General features: G+C 38.9%; 1 protein-coding gene across 1 annotated transcript in view; it reads right to left on the reverse strand.

Annotated features, from left to right (window-relative positions):
• The window catches only part of rbm20 (RNA binding motif protein 20), a 115456-nt gene extending 98806 nt beyond the window's left edge, over positions 1-16650 (reverse strand). The window contains exon 1 of the mRNA XM_061922770.2: positions 16527-16650. Within this exon, the coding sequence (XP_061778754.2) occupies positions 16527-16588 (62 nt within the window). The 5' untranslated portion in view covers positions 16589-16650. The remainder of the gene's footprint in view (positions 1-16526) is intronic.
• Between the last annotated feature and the right edge of the window lie 294 nt (positions 16651-16944).

Consider the following 16944-nt stretch of genomic DNA (forward strand, 5'->3'; position numbering starts at 1 on the left):
CAGCATGACCGCACCCTCAAGAACAAGCTACACAAATCTAGTTTAAAGACAACAAAGTACGTATTTATAAATGATTATATTCTCTGGCTGGGAGGAAGAAAGTCATCCAATGTGCAAAACGTGCTCGGCAGCAAGAGAAAGCATCAGGTCAAACATGAATTACCATGAATTGATTAACGTGAACCCCTACTTAAACAAGTTGAAAAACGTATTCGGGTGTTACCATTTAGTGGTCAATTGTACGGAATATGTATATGGAAGCAACATGAAGGTGTTCTGTTTCTTTGATGTGTTGTAATCCACAGAAAGATTTTGTCTTGACTCGAGAGCTACAAAGCGGAGAGGAAGCAGGACCTGACTCCCCTCCAGTGACCTTTTCTTTGAACTGTTTTACGACCTTTTCTTTGAACTGTTTTTAATCAAAGGCGATGGCTGTTTACGACCCCCCTCCCTTAGAAACAGCTGTTGCCATGCAATCAGAATCAGAATCAGATTTATTGTCATTACGCAGGGTAACGAGATTGAGGCCGTTCCATACAGTGCGATGTGTGCATGCTAGAAAAATATAGAAGTGCAATGAATATAGGGTGAAATGAATATATACATGAAAAAAACCAGGTAATCAGGGAAAGTCCAAATAAAAGAGGAGGCGTACAATCTTTCGTCAGAGCGTGGTGACACTGTGCGAGGGTACAGGTGTACGCGTTTCTCCTCAATTGAGCCAAATTTTATTCTGTCTCTGTTTAATTCCTTGCTTCTTGTCTTGTTTAATAGATGTCATCAGTGTTTGAACCTGACAGGGAGGAGCCAACTCTGCTTCAGACTATGAGGAAAACCCAAAAAAGGTAGAATAAAGTATTATTTTCATTTAATCTAATGTACGCAGATGTGCAACATGCAGTGACATAAATGCAGCTTTTTTTATGCACTTTCGCAATTGATCGAGTTTATAGGTGTACCTAATGATGTGGACAGGTAAATATAGGTCATGTTAATGAAGTTTATTTCAAACTGTGTCTGAAAATAATTTAGCGGTGAAAACTTCAAGATATATATTTGTACATTTTCAAAAGATAAATTATGATACTTTTGGAGAAGGCGTGGTTTCATTTGCAGTCTGGGAACGACTCCAGAATCTTTGCCAGAAACGGGTTATAAAAATGACCAAAGTTTTCACCCAAACATATCCATGACATTTTAACTAGACCACAAGGACACGTTTTAAAAGTAGATTAAAATCATCATAGATGCCCTTTAATTACATTACATTTCTGTATTTCATTGAACCTGTTGGTGAAATAGGATCTCTTAAATGAACCCATAATAAACTCTGTCAATGCACGCATAGTATTAGGCAGTGGTGTGCCGTCAGGGCCAGCAAGGCCTTCTTTGCTGGTCTAGCATAAATCAAATGTGTTAGACAAAATTTACTTTTCATAAATACGTACAGTATATAAAAGTATTCCTCATATTCTCTTCATGTCATATTAGGCTCCAGTGTTGCTGTTTCTAAGTTAGAGCTTTTATCCAATCAGAATTCAGCTAGTTGTTGCCAGCGCTGTAATAAATCTGCCGGAGGCCTTCTGAATCAACATTATCGGCGGCTGGGCAGTGTAAACGAACAAAAGACGTTCAGTTAACAGACAGTTGCGATCAGATATAGGTAGCCTTATGTTGAACATGACTGATCGGATACTCACTTGTCACTCCCAAGTATCCGATCACAAGTTGTGATTTACGAAAGCAGAAAGTGGCACCGGAGCCATACCTGGCCAGCGGAGAAATCAGCGGTGCTCACTTTTTTAACCAACAAAGAAGCAGTGCAAAACGTTGATTAGGTGGCAGATATATATTTGCAAGGGCATTTTGAAGAAGGATATTTAAAGAGAAACTAGATCTTGTGAGACGAGGTCAGCCGACCCTGGAAACGAGTTAAGCTGTCCTGGCGGTGAAATGGTTTGCCTGCCATTTCCACTCGAATAAACCAATAGTGATTGCCCAATAGTGCGCAAGTGTGTTTCTGTATAGTATTTTTCAAGCCGTGGTCATGTGGCGACATAAATGATGGTATTTTGAGAGGTATTTATACTAAGTAGGACATCACTGAAGGCATAGGTGGTACCACTAGTATTAGGTATAGGTATGATAAAATGATGGAGACAGAGACAATGCTGGACAAAGAGAGGAGTGGGCGACCAACATTTGAGGAGAATATAGATCTGGAAAAAAAAAAATCCAATACCTATATACTCCTCTTTTTATAATAATTTACAAAGATGATTTACTTTTATAATGAATGTTGATTTGTAAAGAGACTTTATAGACACTTTGTATATAACATACAATATTACTATAGCTCCCTGGAGCCAGGAGGTTCATACCAACCTGACTGAATAATCTATGTACAGTGTGTGTGTGTGTTCTTGTATTTCTACGTTTCTTGAGACATCAACAAGGAAAAGTACCTTCCATATGAGGACCGTTGAACAAGTTAGGACCGAAATAATGGTCCCAATACGGAAAACCATTGCATCTAATAGACAGCCAAATACTAGAGTCTGTGGGCATTGCTCCAAAGTCAGGATTTTTTTGTTGATATAATGTGCATACAAAAGTAAACATTGACGGGTGCAAAGGCAGCAATATATGATAAAACAAGACGGCAGCTAAAGAAGGACTTCCCTATTCATCCCCGAAAAAACCTGCGAGGTGAACAGCTGATTTTACGACTTCCGGTGCTGATGTACGACAACCCAACAAGTTAGGACATAAATCCTGGTCCCAATATGGAAAACCATTGCATCTAATAGAGAATGTCTCATTCGCACCCCTGGTGGTGAAATCTATCAAAATTAGGGTGGTCCAAAAAAGAAGGGATGTTTCAAATTGACTGTGTGTCGGTTTTAAAAGTGCTCCTTCTCTGGTCAACATATGAAACAACAAGTGTGTGTAAAAAAATGAAGTGCTCACCCTCTGGTCAACATATGAAATAACAAGTGTGTGTAACAATTTGAAATTTGCCACCTTTGGCCAAAATTAATATATAAAAAAAAAAATATATATATATATATATATATATATATATATATATATATATATATATATATACACATTATTTAGAGCAGTGGTTCTTAACCTTGTTGGAGGTACCGAACCCCACCAGTTTCATATGCGCATTCACCGAACCCTTCTTTAGTGAAAAATAAAATGGTTTTTTTTTCAAATTCAAGACAATGTTATATGTTTTTGGTAACACTTTAGTATGGGGAACATATTCTAAGTAACAAAGACTTAATTTAGAGTTATTTGGTTAGGGTTAGGGTTATAAGAAGGCCATGCCGAATACGGCATTAATAAGTACTTAATAATGACTAGTTAAGAGCCAATATGTTACTAATTTGCATGTTAATAAGCAACTAATTAATGGTGAATATGTTCCCCATACTAAAGTGTTACCATGTTTTTTTACTGGTGCACAAAATGAACCGTGCATGAACATCACCTTGTTCGAACAACAAAACCAACACAGTGCATAAACTCACAACAAATTACACACCTGCAAATCAGTGTGACTTCTGCTGTTGCCGTATCCGTAATACGCCGATGAGTCGGGTGTGTCTTGATCTCCGCCGAACCCCTGAGCCCGACTCACCGAATCCCTAGGGTTCGATCGAACCCAGGTTAAGACCCACTGATTTAGAGACATACTGTAATTACTTGAAGTAAATAATGAAGATTAAAAACCAATTACAAACCAAAAAAAACAAAAACAAAAAAACTTACCTCTTTCATATTTGCATATCATGTTTATATTATTATGTAGTAAATACAAATCTTTATATATCTAGAGAGGGTGGTCCTAAAAAGGTAGGCATTTTTCGGAGGTCTCAAGTAGGGAACAAATACAAGAATGGATGTGTGTGTGTGTGTGTGTGTGTGTGTGTGTGTGTGTGTGTGTGTGTGTTTTGTGAGCAGAGAGCAACACCACATCCATCCAGCATCTTAACACTTAACAAAGTTATGAGTAGGCTTGACATCCAATTAACCATCTAATCCTTCTAAAGCTCAAACCAGATGACTTTTTAAAAGCTTAGGAGGCGAGACAAACACTGATCTAAGGCAGGAGACCGAGCCAACTTAATTACATCATTTAGGAGTTACATTTCATTGCGGGGGTCATTTATCCTTTCATTAGGAATAATTAGATGCTAGTAATTATCGCCCCTCGCTTCTTTTCAACTTCACTTCGGAGCAGACGACGTCGTTCCAGACCGAGGCGTTTCCTGCTATCTCTCTTAATGGGGGCCCTAAACATAGCCAGACCACCACTGACGGGACCACAGGAGGGTCACTGGCTCATTGGACGTGAAGATAAGGAATTGTTCTTTAGATTATCACCAGGCAAATACAACGGATATGATAGTCTCAGACAGGTTTTAGTTTCATTTCTAAAAACAACCGATCTACAGCCAAACTTAAGTTACTTACTGCCTATTATTTTCAATCAAACAGTGATGCCAAGTTAAAATAGTACATATAGCAATATACCATACACTACTTGCAGAACTTTAGAGGTGTTATGGATACCGTATTTTTCGGAGTATAAGTCGCACCTGCCGAAAATGCATAATAAAGAAGGAAAAAAACATAAATCGCACTGGAGCCCGGCCAAACTATGAAAAAAAGCCGCGACTTATAGTCCGAAAAATACGGTACATTTAAATTGCACTATAACCTTCCAAAGTGACCATAATTCAACTTTCTCTAAACTGTTGAATGAATGCTAATACATGCCCAACTATTTAATGTTTCACCTGTAAAGGTGCATTATATTGTAGTAGTTGCATCCTGAAATGTCCCCCAAAAGCAGAATATCCCTAACTTGTTGTCAGTATGTCAAAGGAAAGTCACTATTACAGTGCGTGCAGAAAGTATTCACAGCGCTTCACTTTTTCCACGTTTTGTTATGTTGCAGCCTTATTCCAAAATGGAATAAATTCATATTTGTCCTCAGAATTCTACAGACAATACCCCATAATGATAATGTATAATTGTTTTTTTTAAATTATTATTAAAGATTAAAAATTAAAAAAAATCACATGCAAAAATTGTGATTATAAAATTACGTTTTTCAATCTGGCTCGCCAAAATTTCAAAAACATTTTTTTAAACTTTCAATGCTGTTTTCAGATTACCGTAAATCTTGAACCATAGAAAGTACTCCAATGGTTGCAATCTGCACTTTTACGTAATCTACGTCACTGCAGCTCCAAGCAGACGAGGCACAAAGCAGTGTGGGCGGGGTTTATTTCTAGAAACGCGGATATCAGGGACTGATGCTGTAGCAGATTTTTACCACAAAATCCTGCAGAAAAGTGAAGTGTGAAGTGAAGTGAATTATATTTATATATCGCTTTTCTCTAGTGACTCAGAGCGCTTTTACATAGTGAAACCCAATATCTAAGTTACATTTAAACCAGTGTGGGTGGCACTGGGAGCAGGTGGGTAAAGTGTCTTGCCCAAGGACACACGGCAGTGACTAGGATGGCGGAAGCAGGGATCGAACCTGGAACCCTCAAGTTGCTGGCACGGCCACTCTACCAACCGAGCTATACCGCCCCTATAAAAGTGATATTATATCAGATCGAAGGTTTTTTTTTCTTCTTTGCTTTCCTATTTGGCTGTTTGTTGCATTTTTGTTGTGTTTTGCTTGATGGTATCAGATGTCGATCGAGCAGGTGAAAAAGTATAAAGGAGCGACGTTGATATAATATTCAGTGTTTAATCGTTCATTTTTAATATTGTAAATACCACATTCTTTATGTTCATATACATTTTAGGTGTCTCAAAATGCTTGAGGTGGTCTGACATTGACATTTTTAGCATTGTATCAGACATTACTGTTTTTGTATGAGTGTTCCAACAAAAAGGGACCCAAGCACAAATTCTGTACAGCAGTAATCGATAGCGATCAAAAAGGAATTTGGTACCCATTTCTATGCTCACTACACTATGGCACAGATGTGATTGGAACAATCTGGGGGTTCTGCTGTTTTGGTCAGAAACTTGGTTAGAGTTCATATGGCGTGAGCGGTTAAGTGTTTAAGTAGAGGCCGACTTATTTCACTCGTTACAAGCAGACAACACACTATTATGTGCGCATTACAGGAAGTGAGGTTTTTCAAGAAACGATCAGACTGGAGACCAGTATCAAACTGTCAGCAGTTCATTAGAAACTATACTTCTCAGGGCATTCAATCGATCGCAACTGGACTCTTTGGTTTGTCATAGAAAATATTTCGCCTCTCACCCGAGGAGGCTTCATCAGTTTGTGCTCATAGACCTTGGTCAGATCTAGTCCAGCGGTTGGTGCCAAAACCCCAAATATTTATACTCCAAAATAGTGTTGTCCCGATACCAATATTTTGGTACTGGTACCAAAATTATTTTGATACTTTTCGGTACTTTTCTAAAGAAAGGGGACCACAAAACATTGCATAATTGGTTTTATTTTAACAACATTTTTTAGAGTACATTAAACATTTGTTTCTTATTGCAAGTTTGTCCTTAAATAAAATAGTGAACATACAAGACAACTTGTCTTTTAATAGTAAGTAAGCAAACAAAGGCTCTAATTAGTTTGCTGACGTATGCAGTAATATATTGTGTCATTTTCCATTCTATTATTTTGTCAAGTGGTAGAAAATGAATTATTAAATCTACTTGTTCATTTACTGTTAATATCTGCTTACTTTCTCTTTTAACATGTTCTATCTACACTTCTGTTAAAATGTAATAATCACTTATTCTTCTGTTGTTTGATACTTTACATTAGTTTTGGATGATACCACAAATTTGGGTATCAATCCGATACCAAGTAGTTACAGAATCATACATTGGTCATATTCAAAGTCCTCATGTGTCCAGGGACATATTTCCTGAGTTTATAAACATAATATAATTTTTTTTTAAACGAAAGATGATGTTGTGATCCCAAAAAATATTGATGTAATCATAGTACTATCGACTAGATACGCTCCTGTACTTGGTATAATTACAGTGGATGTTAGGTGTAGATCCACCAATGGCGTTTGTTTAAATTTTGACGCCGGTGACCTACGGTGTGTAGTGAAGCATGTTTAGCTATTCCTCGTCCTGCAGGGATGATACTTGTAAGAAACTTACTTTATTTGTCGCCATGGAGGCGAGGCTTAGTGATTTAGAAGTGGCTAAAACACTGCCGACTGAGGCTGGACTTGTCTTAAAGCACCTCTTCCTGAGGGCGTTTCAGTGTTATAGCTTCACCTTTATTGTTAGTTTTTAAGCCAAAATGTGTCCGTTCTCCTTTTTCTGTCTACACACAGTGTCTGTTTGTAAGTACTCTGTGATTGTGTGCTGCCGAACATGCTCCTTTGCTCGTAAACCAGCAATGACACAATGTGACGACGACGGGGGCGCAAACTGGTACTTTTCAGAGGCGGTATAGTACCGAAAATGATTCATTAGTATCGCGGTACTATACTAATACTGGTATACCGTACAAGACTACTCCAAAACCAAGTGTGCCTGGGCAAGGATGGTTTCGCCCTAGCGTAGTGAGAAAAACAACTGTTTCAATGCAAACGAGCAATCCTAACTGTCAAAGCCAACGACTATTACGACTAGCACTGTTGATCACCATGAATGACCATGCTCGGTCATGTGTGCTGTTACTGTACCGCATGTGTTGCACCTGTGAGGTACAGTAAATTAGATTTCCTGCAGTCTTGCCCTCACATTGTGTCGAGCACGATGCCATTTGAGTGAGCACATGTTCTTCAATGTCGCCAAGCTCAGCTGTCAGTGCGGGTCTAACAGCGGGGTCTGTACGGCACCTAAAACAGGAGGCGGGTTTATGTGCCACTTAAACACCCCCCCACCCCCAACAGTCCTCCTGTGCAATGCATTCTCCACGTTTATATCAGAGGTGATTCTCTGAGCAAGGCAGGACATTGTCCAAAGAGCGATAAACAACCGATTGAATGTTGTTCATGCCATGGTCACTTTGAACCCTTCTGAGAGCAACTGTCACACAATTAATGTCAAGTTTAGCCGCTGCTACCGGCACGTGTCAACACAGCAATGAACACATGCTTCATTTTGCTGTGGTGGAGGTACAGGGTCGTGATCCTGCATGAGGCGATTAAATATGCCGATGAGCGGGTCTATTCAGGTGTATTTTCATATATAAGGCGCACCGGATTATAAGGTGCATTAAAGAGGTCGTATGATGATTTTTTTTTTCTACATTTAATGCACTTCCTTGTGGTCTACATCAGTGTTTTTCAACTAGTGTGCCGTGAGATACAGTCTGGTGTGCCGTAGGAGATGATCAAATTTCACCTATTTGGGTTAAAAATATTTTTTGCAAACCAGTAATTATAGTCTGCAAATTATGTGTTGCTGTTGAGTGTCGGTGCTGTCTAGAGCTCGGCAGAGTAACCGTGTAATACTCTTCCATATCAGTAGGTGGCAGCCGGTAGATAATTGCTTTGTAGATGTCGGAAACAGCGGGAGGCAGTGTGCAGGTAAAAAGGTGTATAATGCTTAAACCAATAACAAACAAATGGTCAGTGCCCCTAAGAAAAGGCATTGAAGCTTAGGGAAAGCTATGCAGAATGAAACTAAAACTGAACTGGCTACAAAGTAAACAAAAACAGAATGCTGGACGACAACAAAGACTTACTGTGGAGCAGAGACGGCGTCCACAAAGTACATCCGAACATGACATGACAAGCAACAATGTCCCCACAAAGAAGGATGAAAACAACTGAAATATTCTTGATTGCTAAAACAAAGCAGATGCGGGAAATATCGCTCAAAAGGAAGACATGAAACTGCTACAGGAAAATATCAAAAAAAGAGAAAAAGCCACCAAAATAGGAGCGCAAGACAAGAACTAAAACACTACACACAGGACACATGTGACAGGTGGTGATAGTACACCTACTTTGAGACAAGAGCTATAGTGATGCATGCTTGGTTATGGTTTAAAGTCATATCCAACAAGAGCGACAATTACTTTTTACTGGCCCCGAAGGGAATAAGCGGTAGAAAATGGATGGATGGATGTTAACTGAGTCTATTTTTTTAACGATTTCTGCTGGTGGTGGGCCTCCGGGTTTTTTCCAACGCAAAAAATGTGCCTTGGCTCAAAAAAGGTTGAAAAACACTGGTCTACATAACGTAATGGTGATTTTATATTCAAAATGTTGCATAGACTATTTTTTACAGACCATTTTTAAGCCTCTTTCTGACCGTTTATTCAGGATGCGCCGTTTTGTGGGCTGTCTTATTTACGTGGCTCCACTTCGTCATCTTTGTTGTACCGGTAGTTTTTAGCGCTTCCATAGCGGGTCTACTGACAGATATAAGTTAGAACTGTACGCTATTTCATATTAGAAATGGCAACAGTGGAGGATGAATGTCCCACAACATGACCACAGCGTGGACTACAATGGCCGACGCGCGCAAATTTGCAGGACTTACGCAGATCCCAAATGCACATCAGCAGGTACTAAAAGGTAAGGAAAGTTGGTTTTGCATAATATTGCGAAACAAAACGCCAGATAATGTGTCTCCTAATAGGTGCCATTCTGGGGTCCTTAAACACACACCATAATTGTACCCGTACGTTGCAGCCTAGTACGCCTGACTATGGTAGACATAATGCTCTGTGTTCCATTAAGCGGTGCGGCTTCGTAGCTTACCAAAGTCATACTAAAACATTTTGACACATCTTTGAGCGCCGTGTGTAATGTTCTATATTCTCAATGAAACATCAAAGAGTTGGTGTTGCTTACTACGGGTGCTTGCTAGTGTCATTCATTGAACAGGTGTCAATTTGCAGTCTACACATATCAACGTGTCTGACCGCCATCTACTGGCACCAAATAAAATTGGTTTGAGATCGGTAAGCACCACCACAATTATTACGTATATTAGGCCCATCGGGTTACAAGGTGCTTTGTTGTTTTTTGAGAAAAAGAAATAATTTTAAATGCGCCTTATTGCTTAGTTTTAAATAACTTCATGACATGCACCTGGGGATAAGTTGATTGGCAACACTAAATTGGTCCTAGTGTGTGAATGTGAGTGTGAATGTTGTCTGTCTATCTGTGTTGACCCTGTGATGAGGTGGAAACTTGTCCAGGGTGTACCCCGCCTACTGCCTGAATGCAGCTGAGATAGGCTCCAGTGACCCCCCGCCACCCCAAAAGGGACAAGCGGTAGAAAATGGATGAATGGATGGATGTTCGGCTCACGTCCTGCTTATTAAATAAGTGCAAAGTTTAAGCCAGTGTCTGTTCTCAATGTGTACGAGGCGGCATTTAGCCATTCTCAAGGAAAAATGCCCTATGCTTGCGTTGTTTTCGGCTGTACGAACCGTTCAAATCGCGAAAAGGATAAAAGTTTCTTCAGAGTTTTTGCAGGAAGATCTAGGCCCCTTACGTCCTCAAACAGTTTGCGCACAGCTCGCGGCACAACAGCAATTTTGGCTTGGTTGACCACCACAGTTTTTCACTTCCGGGAATAAGTCACGGAATAACCCTTGTGTGGTGTTCGGGTCTGTGGGACCCGTTTTCATTTTTTATTAAAAGAAAAATGATACACTTAATTAATTTTTCAAACTGAGACTCACTGACTTTGGCTCATTTTCTGTGAAGAACATATATCAGAATACATATCTATTGACCACACACCATACACCCCCCCTACACATTTCTAATACATATAAGATGTCCGGGTCCAATGGACCCGGGGCTAATAGAAGTGTGGAAATTGATGTTCTGTGTACCACACACACACACACACACACACACACACACACACACACACACACACACACACACACACACACACACACACACACACACACACACACACACACACACACACACACACACACACAGCAGGCCTAGACAGGAGTAGGACAGAGTGCAGGTACACAGAACATCAGAGGGTCAAATGTGCGAGAAAATGAGAGCAGACAGTGTTGACAAATGTTGCATCCTTGTGTGAGAACCGCAGGTGCAGAAACACAAAAGAAGAATCCCTGTGGGATGCAGAAACTGGCAGAGAAATTTTCTGTGCCACGTTCATATTGTTGTTACTCAGCCAGCGTTTGTGGGTCTGATGGACCCGTTGCATTTTGTGGCTTTTAATGCCTCACAATCAAACACTTTTATGTTAAAATACTGAACAAATGTTTATTGGGATAAGGTAAACATCTGTATAGTATTTTACGCTGGCTGAGTAACAACAAAATGAACATTACACAAAGGTTAATACAAAAATACAGAAGAATACAGTAGCTTGGAAACAGTTTGCAGTTCCATTTCAAAGTTGACTCACAAATCAGTCCGGACGTTATCGTCCTGACAAGCATTAGGCGAGATGAGGTGAAGGAACTCTACGCTTGTTAATAACAATTTAGGAACAGGAGTGGCACAGGGTTGGACAATTTGTGCAAGATTTTTTCAAAAAACACACACACAAAATCAACAAGCTCTACGGACGGACGGTAATTCAAAAGCATCTATGAAATTATCCAGAATGAAGTTTGGTTTGTTTTCATTGATTGATCAATCAAGTATTAGACAGGTCAAGGTCTTAAAGACAGGCAACAGCATATACTAAGTCTAACATGCAACTGTGTTACTGGGTTTACCTGTCCTGTGGCATATTGTCATAGGTCAGTACTGAAGAGAAGCAGTCAAATCCCTTTAGAGGTTACGGCCGAGCAAATACGTGGTACATGTGCCTGGACCGAGGGAGCTCCACGAAGACCATCAGTACGGCCTTGTGGAAGGGTCGGAGGCGACTTCCCCTGTGACATACTACCACGGTGATTTAGAGTTAGCAGGTGGGACACAGGGCAGAGGTTAGAAAGCGAAAGCGCAAAAAACAGGGCAGAGATACCGTAAAAAATGAATGGAATACGCACATACGGGTGCTTGTTTTATCAGTTTGCCCACGCATCAAGAAAAGAACGTCCAGTCAGAGATCTTAGATTAGGACACTAGTCTGAGTTTGAAGGGTTAGAAGAGACACGTTAAATATACAATATGAAGTCCCAACATGTCCACATGATCATGCAAACATCAGTAGACCAACAATAAAGCTGTCAATATTATCGTTCCATGGTGATAATGCATGCTGTGTCCCACAAATTTGACAGCAGATCAGCGAACAAACGCGTCTTCAAAACAACGTAGCGTCCTTACGAGCAACTAATGTCTCTCTATAGTGCAAGGTCACTTCAAAGTCAGCAATCCTGGCCTCCATGGCGACAAACAAACTCAGTTTTTTACAGGTAATATGATCACTGGAGGACCAGGAATAGCTAAACATGCTACACTACACACCGTAGGAGGATATGCTAACCACCAACGTTCCCTCTAAGGTGCGCGCCTGCGCAATTGCGCATTGCTCAAGCGTCCTCTGCGCACAGCAAATATATGCCGCGCACCAAATCAAATCCCATCTGAATTCTAAACAAAATAAACACATTTATTCTGTGTAATTTTGCAATGAAACTCTGAGTGACAGTGACAACAAGCGGCCCTAACGGTGTTTGCCAACACTGTTCAATTATTGTAACGTCTATCGAGATGCTTTGAGGACAGGAATTATATCGATCACTTTATTGAGCAAAACTGTTTATATTCGGCCATAACCACACCAAAAACATGAGTAAAAAACTTCTCTCTCGAAAAACTTGTCATTTTCTGCCGTACAAACCAGGCCAAAAGCAACTTGTCATCCGTCACCAACACGCATAGCACTAAGCCACTGGTGCGTTTATGGCCACACAAAAAGTCAGACAACTCAAACACCACACACAGTTACACTATGACTCTTCAGTCATACGTTTGCTTATTCTACTGTCATTTATTATTAATGTTAATTTATTTATATTAATCATGGAATGCTGTTACTTGAGAAAGTTACAGGAATGCACACTTCATCCTATGCTTACATTTCATTGTGCAACATGAGAATGTTTAAGGGCAACTAAATGTGATCTCTGAAAGGGGTACAAATGATTTCCAAAGCAGGACCCCCACCCAGACATATTGTACAACACTAATCCATAGCTTATGAAAAACAAGATTTATTTTATTTTCATTACAAGTGGGCCAAATCACTAATATTACAAAATAATCTCATGAAAATGACTCCTCTCATTTGAGTGTTATTATAAAAGATTGGTTTGAGACAGGTGTGCTGCTGGTATTGCCACATGTGATGTCCACTGAATGCTCAGGGAGTTTTTGTGTTTGCTCACACACATGAACAATTAGAGGGAACATTGCTAACCACCAGCTAGAGTTTTTTTAATGTAAACAAACATATCGACAGTAATAATACCAAGTATAGTACCAGTACATGGTTGATACTACAGAGGTTATATCGATACTTTGTTTAATCAAAAAAGCTTTTGTAATTTTTTGGTATTGTTACTGCACTTTTTGGGGAATTTTGCCTACCATTCACAATCATTATGAGAGACATGACGACGGATGGATTTTTTTCATAAGGTTCATGTTAGTGTTGTCCCGATACCAATATTTACATACCAATCTATTTTGATACTTTGGTACTTTTCTAAAAAAAAAGGGGACCACAAAAATGGCATTATTGTCTTTATTTTAACAAAAAAATCTTAGGGTACATTAAACATACCGGTATGTTTCAAATTGCAATAAATAAATAAAATAAAATAGTGAACATACAAGACAACTTGTCTTTTAGTAATAAGTAAAAAACAAAGGCTCCTAATTTAGCTGCTGACATATGCAGTAACATATTGTGTCATTTATCATTCTATTATTTTGTCAACATTATTAAGGACAAGTGGTAGAAAATGGATTATTAATCTACTTGTTCATTTACTGTTAATATCTGCTTACCTTCTCTTTTAACATGTTCTATCGACACTTCTGTTAAAATGTAATAATCACTTATTCTTCTGTTGTTTGGATACTTTACATTAGTTTTGGATGATACCACAAATTTGGGTATCAATCCGATACCAAGTAGTTACAGGATCATACATTGGTCATATTCAAAGTCGGTGTGTAGTGAAGCATGTATCGTCCTGCGGGGATGATACTTGTAGGAAACGTACTTTACTTGTCGCCATGGAGGCGAGGATTAGTGATTTAGTATCTACAACAGTATCTACAACACTGCCGACCGCGGGTGGACTTTAGCCGCTAACAAAAGCACCTCTTCCTGAGGGCGTTTCAGTGTTATAACTTCACCTTTATCATTAGTTTTTAAGCCAAAATGCGTCCGTTCTCCCTTTTCTGTCTACACACTGTCTGCTTGTAAGTACTCTGTCATTGTGTGCTGCCGAACATGCTCGTCTGCTCATAAACCAGCAATGACACGACGTGACGACGACGGGAGGGCGGGGACCGGTACTTTTTAGAGGCGGTATAGTACCGAATATGATTCATTAGCATCGCGGTACTATACTAATACCGGTATACCGTACAACCCTAGTTCATGCGTTTTGGCGTGAGGTTGCACTGAAAATCTCAGAATTTTGCAGGCTGGCGATGCCGTGACATCACACCAATGTGGACATACATATTTGGACAATAAGTCGCTATACGTCCCAAAACTCAGCAAAGTTTCACCCGGCGACTTACTCAAGCATCCAACAGTAGTCCGAAAGCCTGTCTTACAGTCTATAATCATCCAGTGTGTCACTACAAACTCCACTTGGACTCCAACATTCCATGGCATGTTGCCAACTTGCTCTGTCCCTGTTTGAGAATCACCGTCCTCAGAAATAAACTATGCAAGCCCGATATGTAATAATTCTGAACAACAAATCACAGTGATTTCTCCAAAGATGTATAAATAAATATATTGCTTTAATTTAATAAGTGCATGCAGTATTTGTTTTCAAACAGTAATAACAGCATTTTATTAAATTACCTTGTCTATTTTAACAGAATATATCAATCGCCAAGTTCAGTTAATTACATTTGAGATTGGACAATCACATGCAATGCTTCATAACCTTTAATCATTGTGTTGGCTTATTGTGTAAGAAAAATGCTGCATATGTGTATTGTAGTAAAAATAACCCTTTGAAATTTTATTTTTAGTTTATTAGTTTAGTTTATTATTTCTTCGGTCAGTGGTCAACAAAATAAACAAACAGTTTTACATTCATAAATTGACAATTTTACAGACCGAAAGGGTTTAGGCTGAAGTTGAGCACTTATTTCACCTAACCCTCAATCTCAAATACAAGATGTAGTAAAACCAAGAGACATCGGGCTCTGATCTTATGCTTCATAGAAATATGAAATTTCCTTTACACAACATATTAGAAATACACTTTGTACACAACATGAACACTGTTCAAATATATACACGGTAAAGACACAAACAGTTGTGAAATATCCCTATACATGTGTTGGCTAAACATTTGTACCAATAATATAATATATACAAACATTTATACTCCCATTATTATTTATATCCCACATTTAGTTTTTTTTTTTAAACAAACACTGATCATAGTATTAATTACTGGTGTTGATTCAAGAGTCATATGTCAAATTGAAAATCATTTGTAATATTCGGCATTTTATTAAAAAAAAAATTTTTCAGCACAAAACTTTTTCTTTTTCTTTTTTTAAATGTGTTGTTTAAAGAGACATCAGCATTCCGCCTTTTGTGGATTTTTTTTTCTTTTGAAAATAAAACATTTTCGAAGTGTTTACCTAACTAAAGAAAACTAATATTTACATTTACGTCAAGTGGGATTGTACACTAAATATTGATAAAGGTTATTTTTTAAAGTCATGTACAAACCAGTCAACAAAATAATATATTATTAATTTAAAATAAACAATGTATATGTATATTTTATTATTTGGTAAACATGTTTGTATACGACTCGCATACCATTTTTTTTATATACATTTTTGGTAATACTTTAGTATGGTGAACATATTCACCATTAAATAGTTGCTTATTAACATGAAAATTAGTAACAAAGACTTAATTTAGAGTTATTTGGACACCAGGGGAACATATAAGGGTTAGGGTTACTAATAAGCAATAATTCTGAGGTTACTAAGGGAAGACTTTTAGTTAATGGCTTACTGGTTGTATAATAAGACCATGCAGAATAAGGAATTAATAAGTACATAATAATGACTAATTAAGAGCTAATATGTTACTAATTTGCATGTTAATAAGCAACTAATTAATGGTGAATATGTTCCCCATACTAAAGTGTCACCACATTTTTAAATTACACCTCAAACATTTGACATGGGCATCGCTCACCTGTATAAAATTAATCTTTTATACCACATGTTAAATCCTGTTGGAGGACTTTTTATAAATCATCACCAAAATACCTCCAAACGATAATAACAATCAAGACAACAAATAATCTAATTCAGTTAATGTTTCTCCAGACTGTCTACAAGCCAACGTAATTGTCTTACCTTTGCAAGACGTCTCCAGCTGAGTCTGAGGAGTATCCACCGCTTTGTCCTTTCCCAAGCATTGTTGAATGGCCTTCCGAGCAATCACTCCGATCTCCAACCCCGCTGCGAGGCGCAAGGCAAAACAAACTCCCTAGCACCACCTGCAGCCTTAGCACCTCCTAAACCTCTCCCCCTTCAACACGACCGCAGGCCAAAGAGGCAACTTTCTCTTGGCTGCTCACTTGTCCTCTGGCTGCCAGGCGGGAAGAGAAACATCCGGGGAAAGTAGGCATAGATCACTTTGCCCGATCAAAACAGTCCTTTAAATCTTCCAGTCCCCTCAAAAGATGGGCGAGTAGAGTGTCTTCCAGTGGTGAGTGGACGTTTGGAGGAGGTGGGCTGTGGGGACGGCAGTTGGGTACTATGGGGCCAAATG

The sequence above is a fragment of the Nerophis lumbriciformis genome, linkage group LG27 (assembly GCF_033978685.3).
Source record: "Nerophis lumbriciformis linkage group LG27, RoL_Nlum_v2.1, whole genome shotgun sequence".
Lineage (NCBI taxonomy): Eukaryota > Metazoa > Chordata > Actinopteri > Syngnathiformes > Syngnathidae > Nerophis > Nerophis lumbriciformis.